Source organism: Ixodes scapularis, unplaced genomic scaffold (assembly GCF_016920785.2).
Source record: "Ixodes scapularis isolate PalLabHiFi unplaced genomic scaffold, ASM1692078v2 PGA_scaffold7__128_contigs__length_106722199, whole genome shotgun sequence".
Lineage (NCBI taxonomy): Eukaryota > Metazoa > Arthropoda > Arachnida > Ixodida > Ixodidae > Ixodes > Ixodes scapularis.
Genome location: NW_024609882.1, coordinates 1576532 through 1600724, shown reverse-complemented (window position 1 = coordinate 1600724; position 24193 = coordinate 1576532). Strand labels below are relative to the sequence as shown.

The 24193-nt window shown below is 45.7% G+C and overlaps 1 protein-coding gene across 1 annotated transcript in view; it reads right to left on the bottom strand.

Annotated features, from left to right (window-relative positions):
• Positions 1 to 819: 819 nt before the first annotated feature.
• The window catches only part of LOC8043982 (pseudouridine-metabolizing bifunctional protein C1861.05), a 482938-nt gene continuing 459564 nt past the window's right edge, over positions 820 to 24193 (bottom strand). Inside the window, exons 15-19 of the mRNA XM_042286548.1 lie at positions 5947 to 6084; positions 4986 to 5137; positions 3558 to 3631; positions 3231 to 3451; positions 820 to 1075 (exon numbers count right to left, since the gene is read on the bottom strand). Coding sequence (XP_042142482.1) covers positions 3271 to 3451; positions 3558 to 3631; positions 4986 to 5137; positions 5947 to 6084 — 545 coding nt within the window. The 3' untranslated portion in view covers positions 820 to 1075; positions 3231 to 3270. The remainder of the gene's footprint in view (positions 1076 to 3230; positions 3452 to 3557; positions 3632 to 4985; positions 5138 to 5946; positions 6085 to 24193) is intronic.

The following is a 24193-nucleotide window of genomic DNA, read 5'->3' as shown; positions in this document are numbered from 1 at the left end:
GAGGTGTACGACCTTCTCTCCCCCATAACATGTGAAGCCATTCTGAACTGATCTTTACCCCGTGTTTGCAGTCGTTTGTGGGCAATGAAGTGTCATGCCGAATTAGTATTTAATCGGGCAGCAAATGCAATGAGAGCCACTCTGGCTGCTCGCTGCATACAGCCTATCTTGAACATGCTTTAGTGGCGCCCTCTCGCGCCGTCGACACGGAGCGTGGCAGCTGTGAGCGCTTGATGAGCTCACTACCCCTCCTCTAGTTCACGGCCACTCAAGAAATCAAGGACGTCATGAGGGAGGTTATTTTTTGCTTGTTTTTGTAATTCTAATTTGCCTATAACTTTTAAAATAAAGCGAAATCTGAGAAAAGAAAACATTCACTCAGTTACTACGTTCAGTGCGCCCAGGTTCGGTGCAAATTTAAAAAAAAAAAACAGTAAAAAAAGTCCTTGCAGGGCCCCTTTTACATGTGAAAACTGACTTCTCGCGGAGGTGTCCGACCTCCGATCCCCCGTAACGTATGAAAATTTACTTCGAGCGGAGGTCTAACCTACTCTTCCCCGTATTGTGTGAAAAGTGATTTCGCGTGGAGGTGTCTGACCCTCTATCACATATGAAAACGGACTTTGCGCGGTAGTACAAAACACTCCAAATACTCTACTCTCCACAACTCTGATCATTTCAGCCCGTACAATCGCCTATTAAATCAATAATGGTTTCCCCAATTATTTAACACATGCATGATGAAGGAATAAAACAGACATAGTGAGGTACAAATCTCTTTTCCTTCTCGTACACAAGAATCCATGCAGTGAAACTAAACGAGGAGCTGGTATTTTAATGTCACTCAAAGCGAGCTTTCTTGGAACAGGATTACGCGAATCCCCCTATCAAGCATACTCAACAACAAACAGGATACGAATTTGAAAAAAAATATTTATCACGTAATTTGAATGTTTTTTTGAACAATAATATACATCATGAACCCGACTGCACTGTTTTTCTGATTCTTGTAGCTGATCCAAGTTCTATGTCCAATGTCACACGGAGCCATGGCTTGTCTCAGGAGCCTGCACACCTGAAATGTGCGATCGCACTTTGCAAAACCTACACCACGCCGTATAGCAAATATGGTGCTTTGAATACCACCAATGTTTCCAGATAAAGTTTCAAAGCACATAAAACAAACTAGAGTTTGTATCTAAACGCTTTTCAACCGAATATACGCAAAGCCTTCGCTGTACCAACGAAGCCATTGTAGAGTGACAAACCTTCCATTGACCAGATCTTTCATATCAAGAAAACTTAGGGTTTCCTTCCAGCTATATTTACACGTATGGTGATCAAGTGGCCACCCGTGTTGTCGCTCATGGGCAATGCAGGAAATTGACTTGAAAGGCGCAACAGTCTGTTAGTGACCTCAAATAAAAGGTCAGAGAAACGTTCTACGATACATGCCAGCTGCCTCCGTTTTCCCGTTTACAAAATTATTTTCAACGTAAAGGCCCGTTCACACACTTGCGTTTAGGACCCAGTTCTTGTCATCTCCTACAGCTAGAGAACACGGTAGCACGATGGCGCCATCTTTAAGGTGGCCCTGGAACTGCACTTCACTAGAGCGAAGGTTTTGGCGGCATTTGAGAGATCAAACTTTGCAGCGCAGTATACATCAGAATGACAAGCCAACTAGCCCAAATCCAAGCATCGTTAGATCAAATGTACATACTATCTATGAGAAACAGTCGCCTAGAACTGGGGTCTCGAAACGTTTGGGCTATGGGGCTGAGTCGGAGATCTGTCGCAGTCTCAAGGGCAAGAAAATAATAAGTTAATATAAATGAGAAAAAACTAAATAAATAATCCTAGATAAGCATCTAAATACGACATTGAAAGAGAGTAAAAATTTTAAAAAAGGATTCTATGTTGTATCAACATAAAAAAAAAAAAAAACTTTACTTTGAAATTCAATATTTTGCCAAGTATGACGTTACGCAATAACCGAGACCCAGAAAACTCACCAGGAATAAATCAAAGCGCATAGGAATTTCGGCACGCTCACACGGGGTAGAAAACAAATGAGAACGGTGGTACTGATGCTGACAATATGCAAGAGTCAACACACAAGACACTAAACACAATCAATGTACATGGGAACGCAAATGAATTTTAACAAACGTACTGACACAGATATGAAACAGAGGAATAAGAATGATGATACTGGTGATGGCAATATCCAACGAGAAACACAGTGAAAGGAGTTGTGTTACGATGGGCAGTTTTGTCTCGTTCTCTCCGGTATATCTTCCTTGGGGGATCGGTGGCCGAGTGGTCTAGCGCACACCAGCTCGGAGCACGTGGAGCGAAAGCTCGCGCTTTCCAGCCCCACCCCTGCCCGTTTCGATCTGGATGAGCATCGTACCGGCGTGCGGTCGTGTATCACTACTGCGTGGTGCACGTTAAAGACCCCAGGCTAGCGGCTGTACCGCACTGTCTAAATTGCTCATCTACAGCTGGGAGACTCGTCGCCCCTGTGAGGCAGACCAAGTTCTAGGCTGTATAAACACACACAACCCCGAATTCTTTATATCTTCCTTTGTGCCGATAGTGCGCGTCGCAGCGCCGTTCTTTTCCGCGCGCTTTTGCGCCGGTTGCAGCGGGCCTGCACGAAACGGGTCGAGCCTCACTGGAAGACCTCAGCGGGCGGCCTGCGGGCCGGGGCTCTCCAAAACCCGACCCGCGGGCCGGCGTTTGGAGAGCCCCGGTCTAGAAAATTGTCAAAAGCTGTTCAAGCCAAGAAAAAAAGAATAACGAGCCAAAAACTAGGAAATATTCGAAGACTGTAAGTGTTCTAGGCTACACGACAAGTGGCGCCAGTGGGTTATTTCGTCCTAAGATATTTTTGGCGGTTTTAAAGCACACTGTCGCAATCAGTCGCACGTGTGTGAACCAGCCTTTAGTCCTATTTGTCACCATTTATGTTCAAAAAGTTAGAATATTGCCTGCTGCACATGACTTTGGACCAACTCTTGGTTCGTATGCAGTTCCTTTGAAGTCGTGTTATTTCTGGAATGTTAAATGCTACAAAACGGCAGTTGAAAACATATCAATAGCTTCAAATATTGCCTACCCACCTATACAGAACATCTAGAACACACTTGATGAAATCAAATTCAATTCATTTTAGACCTTCGTGGCATTCTAATGTCCCTCAAGAAAATACATCATAAACCTACCGAGACGGCGCAGGCAAAGATGTTGAATGTCCAGGTAACCTTAGGGAAGGGACACTCTTCGTGGTCTCATTGGGATCCGTGCAGAGAAGCAGTCGGGTCCCAGTGTTGCTGGCACAGTGTCGGATGAAGCCAGGGACAGCTGAGCGGCCTCAAGCCCAGCAGCCAGGCAGTGGTCCCAAGAGAGTCCTCGCAGCATCCCACACAACATGGCACCGGTTAGACTGGGTGGAAAAAGTTACAACTAGAAGGCTCTACGATTACCCTCGCAAAAGAAAAGGCTTAGGATAATTTCAAAGGCTGAGGCCATTTGAAGAGATTCAATCGTACCAATCTCCTGCTCCAGATACACTCGTAACACTTGCATATTTCCTTGCAGGGTAATGAACAATGTTCACTTGGGACTGGAAGAGACAAACAGGAAGAGTAGTCAGAGATGTTCATGCATCGTGATTGCACGATGGGGCTCTAATAGTATCGACCATAAACAACCGAGCATGTGCCCATAGCACAATAAGTGCCCACTCACTACTCTCTAAATGCTTGAAAACTGAGCAATGGCCATATCAAGCAGCAACATCACCCATACCATAGCTATGTTCGACGTGTTATAAGACGCCATAGCACGTTTTCTTTTTTGTGTGTGTTACATGCGCATGCTACGTTGTGCGTGCCGTGTATGATTGCCCATGCAAGGGATGTCCACTGCACTCTATGGGCCCTTAGTGCACCTCAAGTATCAATAAATAAATAAATAAACCACTTGCTCCTTCTCGTCAGCCGCTTCTCCTAGCACCATGATGTCAAGCGGTGAAGTGCCCTATCATGTGCCCCTTTGGAATATTGGCTCTAGAACGTAACAAGCATCCATCCATCCCGAGTTTTTCAACGTCATCTGCAAAACGTTGGCTGATGCTTGCTCGGGACATTACGATATACCAACGGATATTTTTTATTCAAAACAAATTCTTAAGAAAGGTGTCTTCACTGCTACGTGAATGCTGTATTCCCTGTATATTCCTTGAGCTCGGCGGACATTCGTGGCGCGAACAACCGTCACAGTCTGGTGAGCAAGTAAAATTAGTTACTCAACTTTTTCATTAGTGAAAATATACGTATGAATCCAACATAAAACTTGCTGAGCGTTATCCAAAACCACTAAATCAACAATTCTTAGGAAGAGTTTGAGTGCGTGGAAAGCATAGTAGTGCGCTAAAGGTACCACTCGTGAAACAGGTGCCAGGCTGGGGCTATGATAAGAGACGGAAAAATCGCGCGGGCGCTTTATCGCCCCGGTGGCCTTGCTCCAGTTGAACGAGCGCACTACAGCGCTTCTCACGTGCTCAAAGTCTTTTTGGAAATTACTAGCTTAGTGGTTTCAAATGCGCTCAGTAAATTTCTAGTAATAATTATGTTTATTTTCAATAATTAAAAAGGTTAATTAACGAATTTTAGTTAAGTACTCACCAGACTGTGACGGCTGTTCGCACTTCGAATTCATTCACGTGGCAGTAAAGATAGTTTTTTTTAATCTGTTTCGAATAAACATTATCACTTGGTATAAATTTTAAGACAGAGGTGTTTATGTGGTCAGCATTCTTTTTGTTTTGTAGAACCATATAAAACAAATGTACATGCTACTCTATACACTTTAATGAAAAGCTACTTGAATTGTTGGATCGGTGTGACAAGCATAGGGGACACATCGCAAGAAGACTGTTGGCAATGTGGGGGAAAAAAAATCTCGTGGCCACGCACCGTGCTCTGATGCGACGGGGAATGCTCCATGAGCAGAGCTCCCAGGGGTCCCAGGGTAACTAGAATGACCCGAATGTGTGGGACGAGTGCCATAGCCAACCGGATGCTCTCTTGGATCGGGTCTTCCTTTGCTCTTGACGTCAGGAACGACTCTGAAGGTCATAAACACAGCGATTGCATGGTTCTCATGCAGTAAAGGATAACTCCAACTCTCCATAATAAAAACCGTCAAGCGAAACATTTAGAATTGTCGTACTGTAGCAAAATAACTTATATTTCTGAGCAGGTTACAGAGAAAGCCTTGCCGCATTTGATCTTCACATGAGAGGCAGCTATGCTGTTCTTCTGGCTTTTTAAAATGCTGACATGCATTCTCATTGTGCATTCAAAGGCTTCTTGCGAAGAGTTGCCAACATGTTTGTAACAAATGAAATATGGAAAATTTCTGTCTCATAACAAACAAAAAAACTTTTCCGAAACCTTTAAGAACAGGATGCATACTGAGCAACTAAAACCGTAGTTGAACAACGCCAACACAACAGTACACATCTCGAATAAAACAATGATGCAGTACATCCAAGTGTGTACTATACAACAGTATGCCTCTGTCCAATTACAAGCGCATCAGCCTGACATCATGCTGGCAAGTTGGGTGAAGCCCAACTTGCCAGCATGTTGGGTGAAGCCCATCATAAATACCATGACAAGAAAATTGGTCTTTTGGGTTATGATCAAATCAAATTAAAGTGGACTAGTTGGTTAAGCATAATAATCATAAATGGCTGGAAGGACAGACAAGCAGACGAAGATGATAGTGCTAGTTTTGTCTTTTTTGTTCTCTTGTTTGTCCTTCGTGCTAATTATGTTTAACAAACTTTTTAATCATATAATTTGACATCTAAGCTTAGTCATTCTCTGTCTCAGGTCCTCAAGCAGAACTCCCACGTGCACCAAGGCTGACCTGCATCTGGCGACGGTGCAACCACCTGGCAGATAGCTCTGAGTTCAGCAAGGTTGGGCGAGATCCCTGCGAGGCCTTGCCAACTGTCCGAAAGAAACGGTTTCACTGCCTTCCGGATGTCTGTGGTCTCGTACCAGACTGTAAAAAAGGAACGGTATATAAAGTTCTACCGCCGAATCTTGCATTCAAACTGCCTAAATCAGAGTATAAATCATTTCGTCTCCAACGGTGAACGGGCTTTTTATTAGCATAGTCTTGAGAGAGTGCTTTAGTCTGAAGCGTGGTGGTAGGGACTACTCTACAATAAAACTACCAAGTACACTATATGCAGCATTTACGATACTTACATTCGAAGTTATCGGGACCCGCTAATTATTTCGTTAGATCGGGAACTTTGTAAAATCGGGTATAGGCTGCACGGGAATCCGAATTTGTTCCCTAATCAGGAAATTCGTAAATTCGGGTTTCGTAAAATCGAGGTTCAACTGTATAGGGTCTTTATTATTTTTTTTTTTAAGCTTTACAAGTTTGTTTTAAAAGCGTTGTGAAAACTACACTTATGCGGTTTGTGCAGGTGAGTTATACTGCAAGAAGGACATAGAAGAGGAGGCTAATCGTAATGATCAGTTAGCTGATTAAGTAGAGTTTGTTTTTAAGTAGACATATGGTTCCAATTAGAAACTTGTTGAGCGTCGTCGAAAACCCCTAAATCGGTCATTTTCAGAAAGACTTTGAGCGCGTGAGAAGCGTAGTAGCGCACTGAACCTACAGCTCGTGCAGCAGGTACAAGGCTAGCGGTTGCGGTAAGGCGCCCGCGCGATTTTTCCGTCTCTTATCTAGCCCCAGCCTTGTACCTGCTCCACGAGTGGTAACTTTAGCGCACTACTACGCTTCTCACGCGCTCAGTCTTTCTAAAAATTACTGATTTAGTGGTTTTCGATGACGCTGAGCAAATTTCTAATTGAAACCATAAGATTATCTTCAGTAATGAAAAAGTTAATTAACAAATTTTACTCAATTAGTCGACTGATCGCTATGATCAGCACCTTATACTATGTCCCCCTGGCCGTATAACTCATCTGAACAAAACGCGTTAAGTTTAGCTTTCACAGTATTTTTTTAAACAAAACTGTAAAGCTTAAAAAAACCTCCTTGTATATATATGTATATATATATATATATATATATATATATATATATATATATCCGTGTGTCGAACCGAAAAAAATACGGGTTCGGTTACGGTTCAGGTTCAGGTAAATTTATTTCGTTCCGGTTCAGTTCCGGTTCGATTAATTCGAACCGCGAACCGGTTCGCGAACCGGTTCGGAAATTATAAATGACAAATTGCAACATCAAAATAAATTACAAATAAAACATCTGAAATCAGCACATACGAAACGGGATACATTGTAGTGTAAGGCTCAGGGATTTCTACCAGGAATGGTTTCTTTTTGTGCACTCAAAGGTTACCTCACCGACGTTTACGCATTCGGACTTCATCTAAGTGGGTCCAACGCAGTAGCTGTAAAATCCGCGACCTCCTTACAAACCCACTTACAAGTAGAACTCGCTAACTATCCCGCCACCTCGGCGTGTAAGCAATTGAAGGAACAGTGGGGAGAAAATACAGCTTTCTTTATTTGAACTAGCCTTCGGTAACTCCAATTAGACCCTTAAAGAAGTTTTCATTAAACAAGATAGGGAATATGAAAAACACTTCACCGAACGCAACGCCAGAACGACGTAATAGGATAAATATTAAAATAGAAGAGTTCGCTGTCTCACAAATATGTTAGCTTCTAAGTGCCTATCCGAAACCGGATGCATTATTATCAAACTCCACAGCCTTTTCTTTTCTCATTCCGATGGAAGCAAGCTTCAAGAACTCGCGCGTTCTAGAAACGGGTTATGAAATGAGCACACAGCAGCATTTAGGATTTACGAGATTGTAAAAAAATAAAATCCCGTGACGCGATTTTTTTTTTTTTTGCACAGTTTTCCAATTCTCTTTCTTCCGTGCAAGCCGCGACCAGCGCAATACTGGTTCCTATGTCAAGATTCATGGATGCAGCGTTTGTCAAGATTCATGGATGCAGCGTTTATATTCCTAAGACTGAGTGGAGAAGAAAAATATGTAAGCGAGATGTGTGTCAGTTGACGGCACTTAAAAAACAAATGGCATTGATAGCACATTCACTGTCAACAGCGCGTGGCCGAACCGTTTTGACATGAGCCGGTAACCGTTATTTTTTTTCCGGTTCAGGTTCATCGCGATAACAATATAACGGTTCGGGTTCGGGTTCAGTTCCGGAAAAAATACCGGTTCGTTTCCAGTTTTCGGTTCGGTTCGGTTCCGGTTCGACACCCTGATATATATATATATATATGACATAAAGTATGGGCCAGCTACCACAAATCCGATTCACAAACCCCCAAACAATAAAGCCACGAGTGAAAAGCTTAGCAATAATGAAGAAAAGTGGGTTTAATAAAACAAAATGCATAGTACACTACAAGGTTAATTCATTTAAAAAGGAGGCAAGATTTATATTCTTTAAATAATCAAGTTAATGATGTGCATAACAAAACAAATATAATTAGAAAACATTACTAAAGGATAATCCCCGCGTTCGGAGCGCTCAAGAACAGCAGATAATTCCAAAAGGCCTTCGTTATAGTCGCTCTATTGTGTGCGACTCTTCAGGGCAAAAATGTTATGCAACACATACAAAAATCAAAATCCGCGCTAACAAACCTCCCTGGAGGATGTGTTTTCCCCACGTGCACACCGCCACGAGGGAAAGCGACTCCCGCGACAGCGCTGTCTGCGAAACCGCTTCGCCGCATCGCAGCCGTGTCGCGGGGAAAGCGCCCCCAACGGAGCTCCTGACAAAGTACCGAATGCCCGAGATTATTTCAAAACGTCCGGATGTTTAGAAAGCTTCCACTTGAACCCGTTATATTTGACATGATATTCTAAAGGTCCGAAAGTTCATACCTATTTCAGTGTGCCCTAAAGTTAAGAAAACAACCATTCGGGCGCAACATTCCGATCCAGATAAGTTATACAGTCGTGGAATGGAGCGTGACGGGGACGACGAGAATGTGTTCTCCTGTCTTCGCCGTTTATCTGATCCTCCTCCAACACTGTTATACAGTGTTTCTTTGTTTTTGATAATCAAATGTGAAAAAAACATGATTGGTTGATTAATTGATTGATTAAAAACCATTATAACCGAGTTCAATTTCCTTCAAACGCGAACAATAAACGTGTTTCCGTTGGAGGCGGCAAGTTGGACGCTGCCCTTTACCTTTCACAAAAACGGACATGTTTTTTGTCTGTACAAGTACAAACAAAACACTGCGTTCCACATAATAAAACGAGTTACAGCAGAGTATGGATTAAATATCCATTTCACTGTTGGAGCCAGGTGACTTCTCCGCACGCAGTTCTTCGCCGACCGGGCAATGAAGCTTGGCTCAACAGGTAGCGCCATCTTATGGGGAGCTCTCGCAACCCTGAGACGACTCGCGGTCGCAATCACTGGACCCGACCCGTTCTCGACCCCGAACGTCCGAACTCTCTACAGAACTGTAACGAAGTTCTCGTGTCCAATCGATCGGTAGCAAGACCTTCCTAAAGTTGCCCTTTTTTTTGACACCGGACGCGTTGAGAAACAATCCGATCAAGCCGCCCCTTGTTCACTGCCTTGTGTTATGAACAACAACGCAAGCACCATGCATAAAAACAATTATTCAACTCGGCGTGAGCTTGCACAACTTTATTGTACGGCTCAAGAAAAGTTAAATGTCTGGCATGCTGTAAAACATATTGCCGTAATGACTTTAGGTATTCCGGCATCACGTCGCACTTTCAAACTAAGCGCGCAAAAACAGGTACTGCCGTAACGCGAGCGTCTAGCTTCGTTTCGCCCAGATGGCGCTCCATGTCCGCTCGACGCTGGCTCGACGGAAGCGTCAAATCCTCGTGGAGAAATAACTCTGACTTCCTTTAGACACGCCCCATGAATGGAATCTGAACAGCGACGGAGAGTATATACAAATTTACACAAAAAAATAATAATAATGTAAAAAAACATACGTCAAGGTTGCGACGGTCGGATTCCCTCACAGTGACACACGCAGAAATGCGCGCGAGCGGTGAAGGCTGTTCCACACTCGTTATCAATCTAGGTTGACTAAGTAAGACGGTGTTACGTGATGAGGGCCGGAACAACGGTCAGTTACGAGGTGGCTGTTCAAATGTAAAAGGGCTCCTTGTAGTTTTTGATTACACTGGGCTATTTTATTGGTTTTTCAACGCTTGTTTTAGGCAAAGTGCACCGATACGATTCTGAATAGACTGCATGTTTCGGTCATGTTTCAGATTGCGACAATTCAAGAGAAGGAAGTTCAGCAAGTCTACAGAATTCGCTGGGGGAATGGCTACGATTATATTTATTCAAGATAAACTTGGAAGCAAACAGTTTAACTTTATCAAGTTTGGACGAGTTACTGTGTATGGATCCCACACTATTTTTGCATACTCAAGAACAGGCCTCACCACTGTTTTGTAAGCTAATGTTTATTTCTGGCGAAGCGCTTGCAAGATTTTTTCTGAGGTACCGTAGTGCCTTGTTAGCTTTTCTGGATACTTTTTCCGCGTGAGTATTCCATCGTAAGGCGCTTGTAAAGATCACTCCTAAGTACTTGTTTTCATCTACACAAGGTAGGCCTGTGTCACCTGTAAAGTATAATCATAATTTAGATTTTTTTTTTTTTTTGTAGACATAACGATTTATTTTTGATGGTTTAACTCCCTTTGCCACTCGTCGCAGCAATGTTTAATATTGAGGAGTTAATTTTGCAGTATCAGTTGATCTTGTTCCGTTTATATTTTATTTTATTGCACAAAACATCACCGAACGAATGGCCGGCGTGGAAAAAGCGATTCCAGTGCTTCCACAGTGTATCAGGACTGGCCTCTCACTCTCAAACCGAGTCACACCAATGGGACCACAGCTGAAGACATCCTACAGGCTTTCAAGCTCTCCGACACAGAGAGTCAAGACCTCGACAAGGAGATGGAACACTTTTAAAGCTACTTCATCCCTCGTCGAAATGTGGTGCACGAAAGGGCAAAGTTCAACACTAGAGTGCAACTGGAGAGGGAATCAGTCGAAGAGTTTGTCACCGCTCTCCACTCGCTAAAACATGCAACTATGGAATCCTTCTGAAAGAATTGGTCCGCGACAGGCTGATCGTTGGTCTTCGGGAAAGCAGGATTTCGGAAAACTTCAACTGGATCCTGGTCTGAACCTACAGAGGGCCATCGCTGCTGCGCGACAGTCCGAAGCGGTAAAGAAGCAACAAGCGGAACTCCGACTGACGAGAGAAGAAGACGCCAACGTTGACCGAATAGCAGCCCAATCTAGCACAACACCAGGACCTGTTTAACAAGGTACTGAACGTCCGAATGTCCGAACTACCAAGAAGACTGCCGCACGCAAAACAAAACGTAAACCCTGCCGGTGGTGTGGTCGAAAAGCTCACCCAAGGAACGTGTGCCCGGCGAAAAACGCCAACTGCAACAAATGTCTGAAAAATTAACATTTTTCAGCGACCAACGTATACTCTTTCGAGCACGAACAAGCTGGAGTAGTAGGGGCTGCGGCTTCTCTCCAGTCAGCAAAGTGGGGAATCAAATTTTTCAGAAAGAAAACTCAGTAGTCTTCCGAACAGATTGGATAGGATTCTTCGGCTTTCCCTTTGTATCGGGTGATCACAAAACTTTGGATTCTGGACCTAGCCAGTGGTCACCTCTGCCACTTCCCCTTCTGCTGTCTCTTTCGTCTGCGTCTGCTGCTGTGCGACTCGAGCACACTCCTCAGTACCCTCCGCTCCCCGTTGCTGCCACCAGACCTCCAATCTCCTCTTCGTCCCCTCCACCACCAAGCGAGTGTTCTCACGTTGTCGCTCCGGTCGCTCCCCCTGTTCATCCAGTTCTTCAAGCGTTTCCTGTTCTGCGCCGCCGCTCCGGAAACCCAGGGCGGCCAACAACGCCGTCGTCCGAGGCTCCGGTGCAAAACGTTGGCATCGAAGCACCCATGTCCCGTTGTCTCCTCCGTCAGTCCACAAAGCGTGCAGGCCCTGTCCTGTCCCTCCGTCAATTAAGCTCTTCAGACCCGAGTTTTTAGGGTTCCCATGGGGGCCTCCGCGAGGAGCCCACTACCCCTCGGGTTGCCATAACATGTCTCCTTCACAATGGCCTTCTTCTCCGTGAGGTAGAGTCCAAGGAAAGGTTCTGTCTCCATTCTGGCTGTCCACCTTCTCGTCTCTGCCAGCCCCGAGAAGTTTGCGTGGCGCCCCCTTACGGCGAACCGGGGTGACGTCACGGCGAGGAGAGAATTTTTCCCCGGCTCGCCCCGCTCGCCCTGTGGAGGCTGCGACGACGATAGCTGTCGTGCGCTCGTTCCTATTTAATTTTTTTTTTTGCGTATTTTTCGTAGGAAGTTTAATATTTTTTTATGTGCCTTTATTGAGGTATGGCCTGTAGCTTCAGGCGAAACTTCAACCAACATTTTAAGCATGGTTGACAGGGCAGGCAACGCATGAATCGGAGCTGGTATATGAAAATAAAGAAATATGGCCACAATTGCAGGAGCATCACTATAGATTTACATCTCGCACAAAAAGTGCTGCTGATGGTCTGAATGAATTGGCAGGTTATGTATACTATTTTTTGTTTTGTATCTCCGTTTTTAAACAAGTTCGCCGAAGCAGAAAAGCTGCATGCCGCTCGGGTAACATGCTAGATACGGTCTGGGCCATGGGGAGAGAATCAAAAGTAAGACAGCCCAAGTGCAGGGGCAAAGTAAAAAAACAAGGAACATTTATTACATACATTGCTCGCATTTGACTTTTGCTGGATTCGGATAGTATTTCGATGGACTACACGGGTGATATCTGTGGACTTGTTTATATCAACCCTCAAGTAATGTATTACAAACGTAAGCGAAGGTGTCTAGCTCGTTATTAGTTCGTTAAGCCCTAAAATTGAGATTTCACTTAAATCGAATTTTCCTGAAGCTAAAATACCAGAACCTTTTCTCACGCAGAATGTCGCCCTTCACGGGTTCCACATTTTGTGCTACTAATGCTGCAACTACCACTGGACAGGCGTTCGAATGCTTGCTTTTACTCCTGTTTTCATCTGTTGTCAGAGAGTACAGCTGTAGGGAGTTTGGAGGCTGAGGAAGCTTTTGGAGACCTGCAGCAGTGTCTCTTTTAATTGGAAATGACAATTCAGACTAAACGGTGTATTTTCTGAATAACCAAAGCTGGAATAAAAGTGTCAGGAAAAAGTATAAACATTCCAAATTACGGCACATTTGCTGTGCATATTTTGGGCAGTCCAATACATACCATACAGGCAACTGCGGGTAATTCGGCCGTTTTTGCTGCTACCATACAAACTAAATTCCAATAATTGTGCATCTTCTATGAAATATGCCTGCATACGTGTATAAACTATGTAATTAATTTACGAAGAAGCTACATTTATGTAAAGCAACCTTGTTCTATGAGCACTTCCAAGATGATCAGACACAGGGTCTTTAAAACATCTGCGAACCAGCGTATGCAGAGCGGCAGCGCAAAGTCGGAGTCCCGAGCTAATTTGCCGACCACCCAAAGGCCCTTGATATGAATGCAATTTCAAATGCCTGCAAAGCGGGATGTAATATCATGAACATGCAAGGAACAGAATTCCAGCGTCAGAAACACTTGCGCCAACGCTCCACCGATCCTTCGCTAAATTGCCTTGTGTCGTGTGGACGGGCGGTGAGGTTCATCGGCGGAATTGCCTCCGCCGATAGCTTTCGGGATTTGTAACCCAATTTTCAAGGTAAAAGAGACGAGCAGGCTTATAAAATGTACGGAAGCACGTCAATATCAGCCTAACTCAACGTCCTGTACACCGGGTAAACGAAGTCCAGCGCTTCGAAGAGCTTGCGGCACACAACGCCAAACCAGGAAACCGGTGCTGGGAAGCGAGCGGATGCGAGGTCGCGGAGCGGAGTACTCCCCCTGACGTCACAGTACGCCTCACCCAATCAGGGCGCGGCGACCGCAGCGACGCTTGTATTCGCTCTCGGGGCTAATAGTCGCCCGGAGCTCCGCGGGTCTGACTCTGCACCTCCTTACACTCTCAGGCCAGTTCGCCGGAAATTCGTGACGCTGTCATAGTCTTTCTACGCGATGGATCCACCTGGTGCCTTTCTCTCTCTCTCTCTCTCTCTCTCTGTATACGTTGTAGCACAGCGTGCGGCGAGCCCAGTTGTTCTCCGGCAATCTGAGACGGCTTTCCACATCTCTGCCGTCTCTCCACGAACTCCCTTGTTGTAGAGAGTACCAGCACACCATTTGCGAAGGTGACACCTGGGACGATGACCATCTTCCAAAGGCCTCGGATCACCTCGTACCTGTTGAACGTCCAGAGAGTTCTCCTCACCAGGACTCCTTTTTCCCTGAGTGCGGCTGTCTTTTTGTCTCTTTCATGATCTGCGAGGTAGTTCGACAACGCGTTAAGGTTCACCCCAGGTATTCGGTGGTGTCACACAACTCTAACGTTCCGCCCTGTAAAGTCCACACTTGGTCCGCCGGTTGGTGTTTTCGCTGGTTCCGATCTCCTCAACTGAGGACTCCACACTTGCTGTGGGTGAACTGCAGCTTGAGGCGCGTGCCTACCTCTCCACGTATGTTCAGGAGCTCCTACAGGTCCCCTGGTGAGTCGGCAATGAGTACCAGGTCATCGGCATATATGAGAGCAGGCACTTTCTGTGTTTACCTAGCCCTCTCGACCCTGTATGTCAAGTCGAAGCCTGTTCCCGCCTGCTCCAGAGCTTTTTCCACTGATGTTATGTATAAGGAGTATTCACTGGACGCCATATTTGTGGGTGCTGTTTAGAGCGCATGCCCAGAACGAGTTCACATCAATAGGCTGCTAAGACCGGCACTCTTGGTGGTGCGGAATGCACGTTGCAGAAGAACTGTGGAAGCTCGCCATCAGCACGCGCTCAGCATTCGCGCGTACAGCTATGGCCGCCAGTGAATACTTCCTATTAGCCCCGTGCGCGACCGAAAGCGACGCTGTGGTCGGCCTTCCACGATTGGCCGAACGCTGACTATGACGTCGGAAAGGGGATTTATCATCGACGGAAATAAGAGGAACGAAAGAACTTTAATTTTGACGGTGTTGGCAGTGTTGCTTTAAGAGCTCAATGATTTCAAGCTTCCACCATGCTATTTCAAACACCGTCGAACTTGTTGTTTGCAAGGTAATAACGTCACAAGGGGGAACCATAGGAGGGCGCCACCAAAACATCTCGCCGCTAATAGACGATTGCAAGCTGGGCGACTGGCCGCCGCCATGTCTCTGCTCGAGCAGGCGCGCCCGTGCGATTACGAGCTTGCCAAAGCTACGTTCACCCGCGCGTTGCACGCGCTTGCATGCATGGGGCACCACTTGTGGCGCCATGCTTGCAATTGTCTATAGCACAAAAAGCAGGATAGAAGAGCACCCCTGTCTTACACACGATCAAGCTTGTCTTTCGTAACTGATGGTAAGTAGCCAGCATCACCAATCCTGACGTCAAGGCATACCACATACCAACGTTCCTACATGTGGTATTCACTGGGCGCCATATTTGTGGGTGCTGTTTAGAGTGCATGAGTGAGTGAGAAAACGTATTTATTAAAGGAATGGGATACATCACGATTTCTTGATAAAGTCATCCAATCGTGACGGGGGAAGGGGATGCTCAGAACGAGCCCATATTAATAGGCTGCTAAGACCGGCAATCTTGATGGTGCGGAAGGCAGGTTGCAAAAGTGGAAGCTCGCCGTCTGCACAAGCTAAGCAGTCGCACACACAGCTATGGCAGCCAGTAAATACCGAGTTGTAGGATGCGCGCGGAGGGGGGTACCCCCCGCTGCCCCTCCAGTCCGCCTTCCGTCGTTTGAAGCACCATCTGAAGTTTCGTTTCAAAACTGCATTCCTCTTCCGTTGAGTACGACAATGTGCCATTTCAGGCGCTGTATTTAAAACATACGTATTCCGTAGAACACACTGAAGTTACCATACATCAGCCGTCACCAAAACGGTGCATGGTGCGTCGAACTATGAGAGGCGGACCAGCGGGGATACTGTTCGTGGAAGCAGTGTCTATGGGCGGAGCCGTAACTGAGTTGATCTAGTAAAACTGGCAGATATTGGTCGTGACGTCACGTGGGACGTCACGACCAATAAGAGTTGGCGCCACCGAAACTTCTCGGCGCTGACAAAACAGGCGGCGCTGTTCCACAGGAAGAGTCACCCTCATCCCAAGTGCAGATACGGAAGCCCCCGGCAGCCGTGTCAGCACAGCGTGACCGCGCAGCCGACATCTGCATTCGGACGGCGACGCCGATCTGCTCCGACGGCCATCGGTAGCGACCATTCCATCCGACTAGGAAGTAGACCGGTGCCGACGAACCGCACGCGGCGACGCTGTTGCATGCATTGCGCATTGCGACACGGAAATTCACGCGGAAATCCACCCTCGACAACCTCGTGCGTCGCAGGTGAATCATGCGTTCATTCAGAGAGAGCCGTGAACGCAAGAAGCTATAGAACGTCTAGTAGATGGCATACGGGTGAACATTTTAAGTTGAGCGGCAGCTTGCGCCACTAGGATAACGTTTTTCCTTGGGAAGTTTAACGTAAGCGGTATAGACCTTTACAGAAATCCCCTCCTGCGCGCTGCCATCTTTGTCTGCTGGGCTGTGGAACGCCTTTCAAGCATGCGCTGTTGATCTGCTGTGCGACGTATATCGGACGCTGCGCATGCGTCCACAGCTCAGTGACTCAGCATTTTTTGCCCGCTCGCTTCGTTCGAGACTGCCGCTGGAAAGGTCTATACCTGCTGCAAAAAAAGCGAGCAAAACGAAAGGAACACTAGCGACAGAAAGCGTTTCTTTAAAAATAAAATTTATTTTATTAATAAAGGAACATATTATTAAACTACTAGCAACACGCCCAGTTCAACACTGATTCACCTGCAAAGTAATTTATTAGGACGTTTGTGTGGTGATCCTTTTTTTCGTCCGTCGCCTCAGGTTTAAGGTATACCTGTAACCTAGCTGAACTTATTGCTGCCCTAATTTATATTTTTATTGCAATTAACACGAGTAATTTTGATCCTACCGTACAGCACATGTGTGCGTAAGCGCACCACTGCAGGTAATGCGTGTGTTAATGCTACAGCCCTATATACAAAACAGGCACGTAGCCAGGGGGAGGAAGGCCCACCCCCCCCCCCCCCCCCCTCCCCCCCCTCCGAAATTTCCCATTTTGCTGGGACCTCCTCTCGGCGACTTCTACGTAACGTAAGGAAACGTAAGAAAACTGCGTTGTGTGAACCAGCTTATGCAAACGGCAACCGTCTACGGCAACGCCCATTATCGCTTTTGTGAAGTATATGTATTAGGGAGTTTTAGTAGATCGTTTCGATACCTCAGATAGCGATACCCGATACTACGCCGACGTCTTTGCGCGTGCGTTGTGCCGTATCGAGTATCGCTATCGGAGGCGTCGGAGCGATTTACTAAAACTTTATTTTTATGGGACAAAACTGCAAAATTAATTCGAATGCTCTTTCTTCCCGATCCTTCGTTTAATTAATACACTTGCTACCAACATTAGCTGAAAAGAAAGAAAAAACACCGAGAAGAGTAACACCATTCGGTGCAAAATAAACATTTAGATCAAGGCAAAAACAAAAATTCACGTTCTTGCGGCACCATTCACAAAATTACTTTCATACGTATGCCGTCGCATCGGATTGGCACTAACATGGAAAATCAATTCCTACGCACAATTTCCACATCAGACCTCGGCCAAAACTTAAACTTCCCGCCACCTTTCGAGACGGACACACGTTCCCGTATCTGGGACCTTCGTCTGACTGCATTTGAGATGGCAAACCAGGAAGCCATAGTTCGACCGAACGTGCTCACCAGAAACAGAATGCCGAAAGAAACGCTTCCGTCTGTTTTCCGTTTTTTTTTTGTTTTTTACTTCCAACGAGCGAAGAGCGAATGTCCGTGCCTTCCAGCGAGAAAGCGATTTCACCCGATGCGCGCACATTCCCCACATTCACCGCATTAGACATGCAAACAGCCAACACCCCTTTCCCGGGCGGCGGCGGCAAATTTCCCAACGAGCTATGACCGGGACGACCGAGACACAGAAACAAAAACCGACAAAACCACCCCAAACTAGAAAACAACACCGCCAGCATAAACAAACCCGCCTAAACTCGGTCAGCCCACCTGGCAACGGCGGGCAGCCCACAAACACGCATGCGCGAACAGGTAAAGAAGAGAGGAGGAAACACCGACCTTCCCCTACCCTTTCCCTAGGCACCTGGCGCGACCGAGCGATCAGCGAAGAATAAGCAGCGAATTCGAAGCAGGCGGGTGCGTGCAAGCTACAAACAGCCCAACTGTGCACAGGGCGGCAGCACCAAAGCTACAACGGTCGTCGCCGTGGTTACGAAGTGCCGCTGCTGGCAACGTGCTCTGGTCTACCTAGTCGGTGACTACGAAAAGGTGACTACTCCTCCCTCTGTGACAAGATAGGAGAGTGACTCACGCGCGACGCCCGCCGCCCCGCGCGAAGGATTACAGCGGGTTAACGAAGATGTCGTTGAAAGACGCAAAGTCCCAGTACACGCTCGCCGGATCGGCGGCTACGCTGGTCGCCGTCGTGTTTGTGACCGTATCCTTCTGCACGCCGTACTGGCTCATCTCGGACGGACTGAATCCGGGCATCCGAAAGTTCCGACGCCTCGGCCTGTGGGAAGTGTGCTTCGACTACTTCTTCGAGCAGTACTACCGCTACGACTACGAGTTCCGGGGGTGCCGATGGATTTTCGACCGCGAGTACCGGATCCTCAGGCCGCTGCTTGAGCCACGTAAGTGTAAATGATGTTGTAACCGGAGAAAAACCTCGAGATACAGGGTCTACGTTGATTACGTTTTAAGCTAAGTTACCTAAGTGGCTTCTTCCTGGTGAGAACCGCCAGAGCTTTATCGAAAGGACACAATTTAGAAGAGTGTTCAACTTCCATATACAGCGATAATCCCTAAACTGAGACCACTCTTGACAACCGGCAAGACACGGACACGACGGCAAAATACTATCCAGAAACAATACGAATGTACCACCGCTTCAAGAAGGCGATTACCCAAACACGGATCTGTGATACATTGTAAAAGGAACGCGCAACGCGTGATTTCGGTCCAGGTGTACCTGTCAAGCACCATAATGTAACGAAGTGCCATACACGATGAGTATTCGAAGGAAGTACAATGAAGGCGTGTGGCCTGCCCGACACAGTTTGCGCGTACATTACAATAGCATCTTTTCCGTGCGGTTTACACGAAATATGGCTGCTTAAGTTAGTGTTCTAGGTCAGGACTCGCTATTGCACAAATACTTAAAAAAACAAACATTTTTTTTTCTTTTTTTTTTCTAGTAAAGAAACAGAAAACGGCGATCGCTTGTTCAGTGTAACGTCCTCCCCATTTGTACAAACGGCGGACCAGTTTCTCCAGCAGCGGAAAATTTATTTCCAGAAATTTCCAAACAAATGTCGACCTTCCTTCACGAAGACGAATACGAGTAACTTATGCAGTTGTGTTCTTCGATCACCACCTCCATAAAGCTAGAACCTCTAAGCTAGCCTTAGAAAAAAAAAAAAAAAAAAAAAGATGTACCGGGTAGGCGTCGGAATTGGAAATAAAGCGGTGCCCCCCCAGTCGGAACAGACCAGACTCGAAAGTACGTTTCGCCAGTGTACACGACCCCCACCGAAGCCTTCGACATTCCTCTCCCTGGCGCCGCGAGTTGTGGTGAAACCCTACAGGCCGTCAAGGAAAGCGACTGCTCGTTCTCGAGCCACGTTACGTTTCCACACGGCATTGCCTACAAACAGGTATGCGGTTTCCACCGAGAAAGCTGATCCTTTGTTCGCCTTGAACAAAGGAATCACATGGGCACGACCCTAATGCTGCAAAAGCGACGACTTTTTCAGCTGCACCCAAACCTTGAGTTACGTTTGACCCATAGGTGACGACGTAGACCTTGCGACACTTCTAGCGCAAACAAGACATCGCTGGTTATCTCTCTTTTTCTCTCGGTATTGAAAGACTGTTAGCAACACTACTAGTGTGATGAGAAGTGCTCATTTGGGGCGGAAGCATAAAAGTTGACGTCCGCAATTTCCCTTTCGAAGTAAACTGCGAGAAAGCCCCGAAGTGGTGTTCGCGAGCAGACAGCGCGACACGGCTAGCGCGAACAAACGATTGCTCGTTTTGTTAGTGTTTTTTTTTTTAAATCCGACGACCTTCATGAAAACTTCTAATGAGGTCGAAGAAAGTCCTCAATTGGAGCCCTGATCTAAGTGTTAACATTTGATACCACCTGCCAATACCTTTTCGAACATGCTAGAACGCGCGAATGTCGTGCTCACGCTAACAGCGTCGCGCAATGTACAAGTATATCCTTGCCAATAGGAACCAAAATCTGGAGCAATTCCTTTTACATAAAATAAATATATTAGGAGTTCTAGTTTTCCTTGGGAACTTGAAGTATAGATAACCTGAGTGCAACAGCCTTTGATGTCTTTTATACTTCTAAGTACAAGCTAACACTGATATCTTGTCTAAATCCAATCGCTAAGAGAGAGAGAGAGGGGGAGAGAAAAAAAAAAACGCAGGAAAGTAAGAAAAACCAGACGGAGGTATGCGAGTCCTTGACCCCTCTCTCTAAGACCACAAAAGGGAAAAAGAAAAGGCAAAGATTTTATTTCTTCAAGACACGCATCCCGTTCTAGAATTACGTGAGGTGGTTTTCCTGGTTATCTGGTTCGAGGTCACTGATCCCGAACGACCAAGGCTGGCAGAGATGTCGAGTTACGAATATACCAAACCCACCAAGAACGATTTTGAGAAACATCCATTTCCAACAGGATGCTACCCAAATTTCAACTTGAATATCTGATATGGCACACCACCAGAGTTGTCAAGGTTACTCGAAAAATGTATCAAGATACTGTTTTCTCATACTAGGATGTTCCCAAAATATGTTAAACATATTTCAAACCTGTCTGTATCTAGATACAAACAGTTACTTCAAAGATACTTTATTTTCGCTCCTTTTGTGTTAATAAGGAAGGAGTAACAATTCTATCATTATTGTGCAGCCCACGTCCTGTCAACATTTTAACTGGGTAGGATTACAACGGTGGACACTTATCATTAGTTTGAGGAATACAAACCGAAAATTACACCCACAGTACTCTGTATCGATTCTCAAGACCGTCAACCTTTCGAAATGATGTTCAAAAACGCTACCGATATGGCGCCTGATGAAACACAAACCGAGAGATGTATTTTGTAAATAGTCTTTTTAAATGGTAGCGCCCAGCCTCTGGGCGGTGCACGCACCTTGAAGACAAGGACGCTTTGTCACGTGTATATATCATACCAGCGGTGTTTTGAGTAACACCTTACTTAATCTGCACTGGGGTGTTTTAGTATGATTCCACCGTTTAGAAACCTCTCATGTGGGCACGAGCCACCTATCATCTTGAAGACTACCACAAAGTACCTGCAGAAAAGTTAACTTGTCGTATAGGCACACAGGATACTATAAGGAGTTGTCAAGATACAGATGCAATAACCAAAAAAAAATATAACTACCTATAGGTTTACACCTTCGGAAGACCTGAAGAACGGGGCAAGTTTTGTGCACAGTTGAAGCAGTACTCCGGCGTCTTCTTCATAGTCTACGATTTGCATCGAAATTTTCTAAACACGCCAACAAACATAACTGAAATAGTACCCCAAATATTGAGCCAAAATATTTTTTTTCGCGAAGTTATTGAATTTACAAGCTTGGTCCTCAGCGCGTTTTTTCAAAGTGAAAGTATGTACTGACAACTACGATAAAGTGACGTCAGGGGAAGGCATGGGTTCACTGTTTGGACAGTCTAGACTTTGTCCCAAACTGATTAGAAGCAGCTTCAATGTGTCAAATGAGTGCTTTGGAAGCTCGCTCCAGCAGCCGCGCAGCAGCGCGAAACAAATGATCGGCAGAGGCCATTTTGAGACTGGCCACTCGAGCGCCAAGCCGGCCTTCCCCTGATGTCACGACACTGAAAAGCGCGAGAATATTTAAATGTTGGTTTCGGCATCATTCTTACTTGACGATTTCACAATAACTACTTATTCTGAATTTCGCGATACTAAATAGCATACCGGAGAGAGTAAGCTCTTAGCTACCCAAATTCCTTGTTCCATGTTTTTTTTTTTTTTTTTTTTTTTTGTCTTACATTTTTGTTTTGCTAAGTACAACCTCTGCCGTTCTTCACTGTATTTGTATTTTTTTCCTCGTTTTTCTCTTACTTCCGCGATTTTTTTAGCAGCCTTTCCATTGTGTAATGCCCTTTGTAGGGTCTTCGAGGTTCAAGAAATAAATAACTATATTTTCAGAATCATCGGCCTTTACACTTTCCGACACTTTTAAATACTGCTTAAGTCCGCCTCTGTCCATACCGCTGATGTTGAAGGTAGATCAACATAAATCTGCGTATTCGCCGACATCATTTCGAGATAAGCGACTGTAACTCGCCCTAAGTTACTCCGAAAGTACAACAAAGTTATAGTTACGGAAATTTCGCTGTAACTTACAAAATACCTGGTTACTGAAACGCGTTTCACACGGTGCGATTCTGCGTTGCGATTTTCCGTCTCGTGCGCGACAGAGCCCGCGAACACATCACGCACTCCAGCTGCCGTCCACTGGTTGCTGCTTTATTTATTTATTTATTTATTTGCATTGCGTCGTTGTAATTGCAGAACGACCGAAATTTGATGCAAGGATTCGGTGGAGCCAATCGAGCAGTGCCGAAACTGCACCGTCACACCGCACTCGATTGGCCGGTGTCGGGCGAGCTCACTCTCTTTTCCATGGTCACGTGGTGGTCACAATATGTGTACCAAACATATTCAGACATATTCAATATTTAAAAAAAAAATAAGATACGCATTCAATATTAAAAATAGAGCACGAACCCCCATTTTTGAGGCCTAAAAAAAAATCAAATACGTTGATCGAAAAATATAGAAAAAAGAAAACGTTACACAGATCACAGGACGTACACGTACACGTCCTTCTCAACATGGCGACGTACCGAGGGCGTATATGGGGGCCGGACGACGCCATCGCGGCGGACCAACGTCGCGACCGACGTCGGGTCGCTACATCGGAACTGTCGTTCGTGGTCCCGGCCAATCGATCTTTGAGCACGGAACATGGAGCCGAAGGGACATAGACGTAAGTGCGCCACAATCGCACGACGAAAACGGTGTACGCAACTTCGTCGTCTGCTTCATACGCCGGAAAAACGGAGAAAAGAAAAAGAAAACGCCGGTCGGGTATATGTATGTATATATATATATATATATATATATATATATATATATATATATATATATATATATATATATATATATATATATATATATATATAACGGGCATGGTGGCGGGAGGCCGAAGGCGTGGGTATAAAACTGAGAAGAAAAAAACCCTTAGTGAAAACCGCAACAACGGACGATTTAATCTTCGACGTTTCGGCCGGAGTCCGGCTTCGTCAGGAAGACTTCCTGACGAAGGCCGGACTCCGGCCGAAACGTCGAAGATTAAATCGTCCGTTGTTGCTGTTAGTGAAAACAGCAACAACGGACGATTTAATCTTCGACGTTTCGGCCGGAGTCCGGCTTCGTCAGGAAGACTTCCTGACGAAGGCCGGACTCCGGCCGAAACGTCGAAGATTAAATCGTCCGTTGTTGCTGTTTTCACTAAGGGTTTTCCTGACGAAGGCCGGACTCCGGCCGAAACGTCGAAGATTAAATCGTCCGTTGTTGCTGTTTTCACTAAGGGTTTTTTTCTTCTCAGTTTTATACCCACGCCTTCGGCCTCCCGCCACCATGCCCGTTGTATATATATATATATATATATATATACTTCCGGACATGAGCTTGTGTGCTTACGTGTGTCGGTTTCGCGCATTTTTTTTTTTTTTTTTTTGCTTTAATAAATATATACGTGACTCTGGAGCAAAACACTGATTGAGTA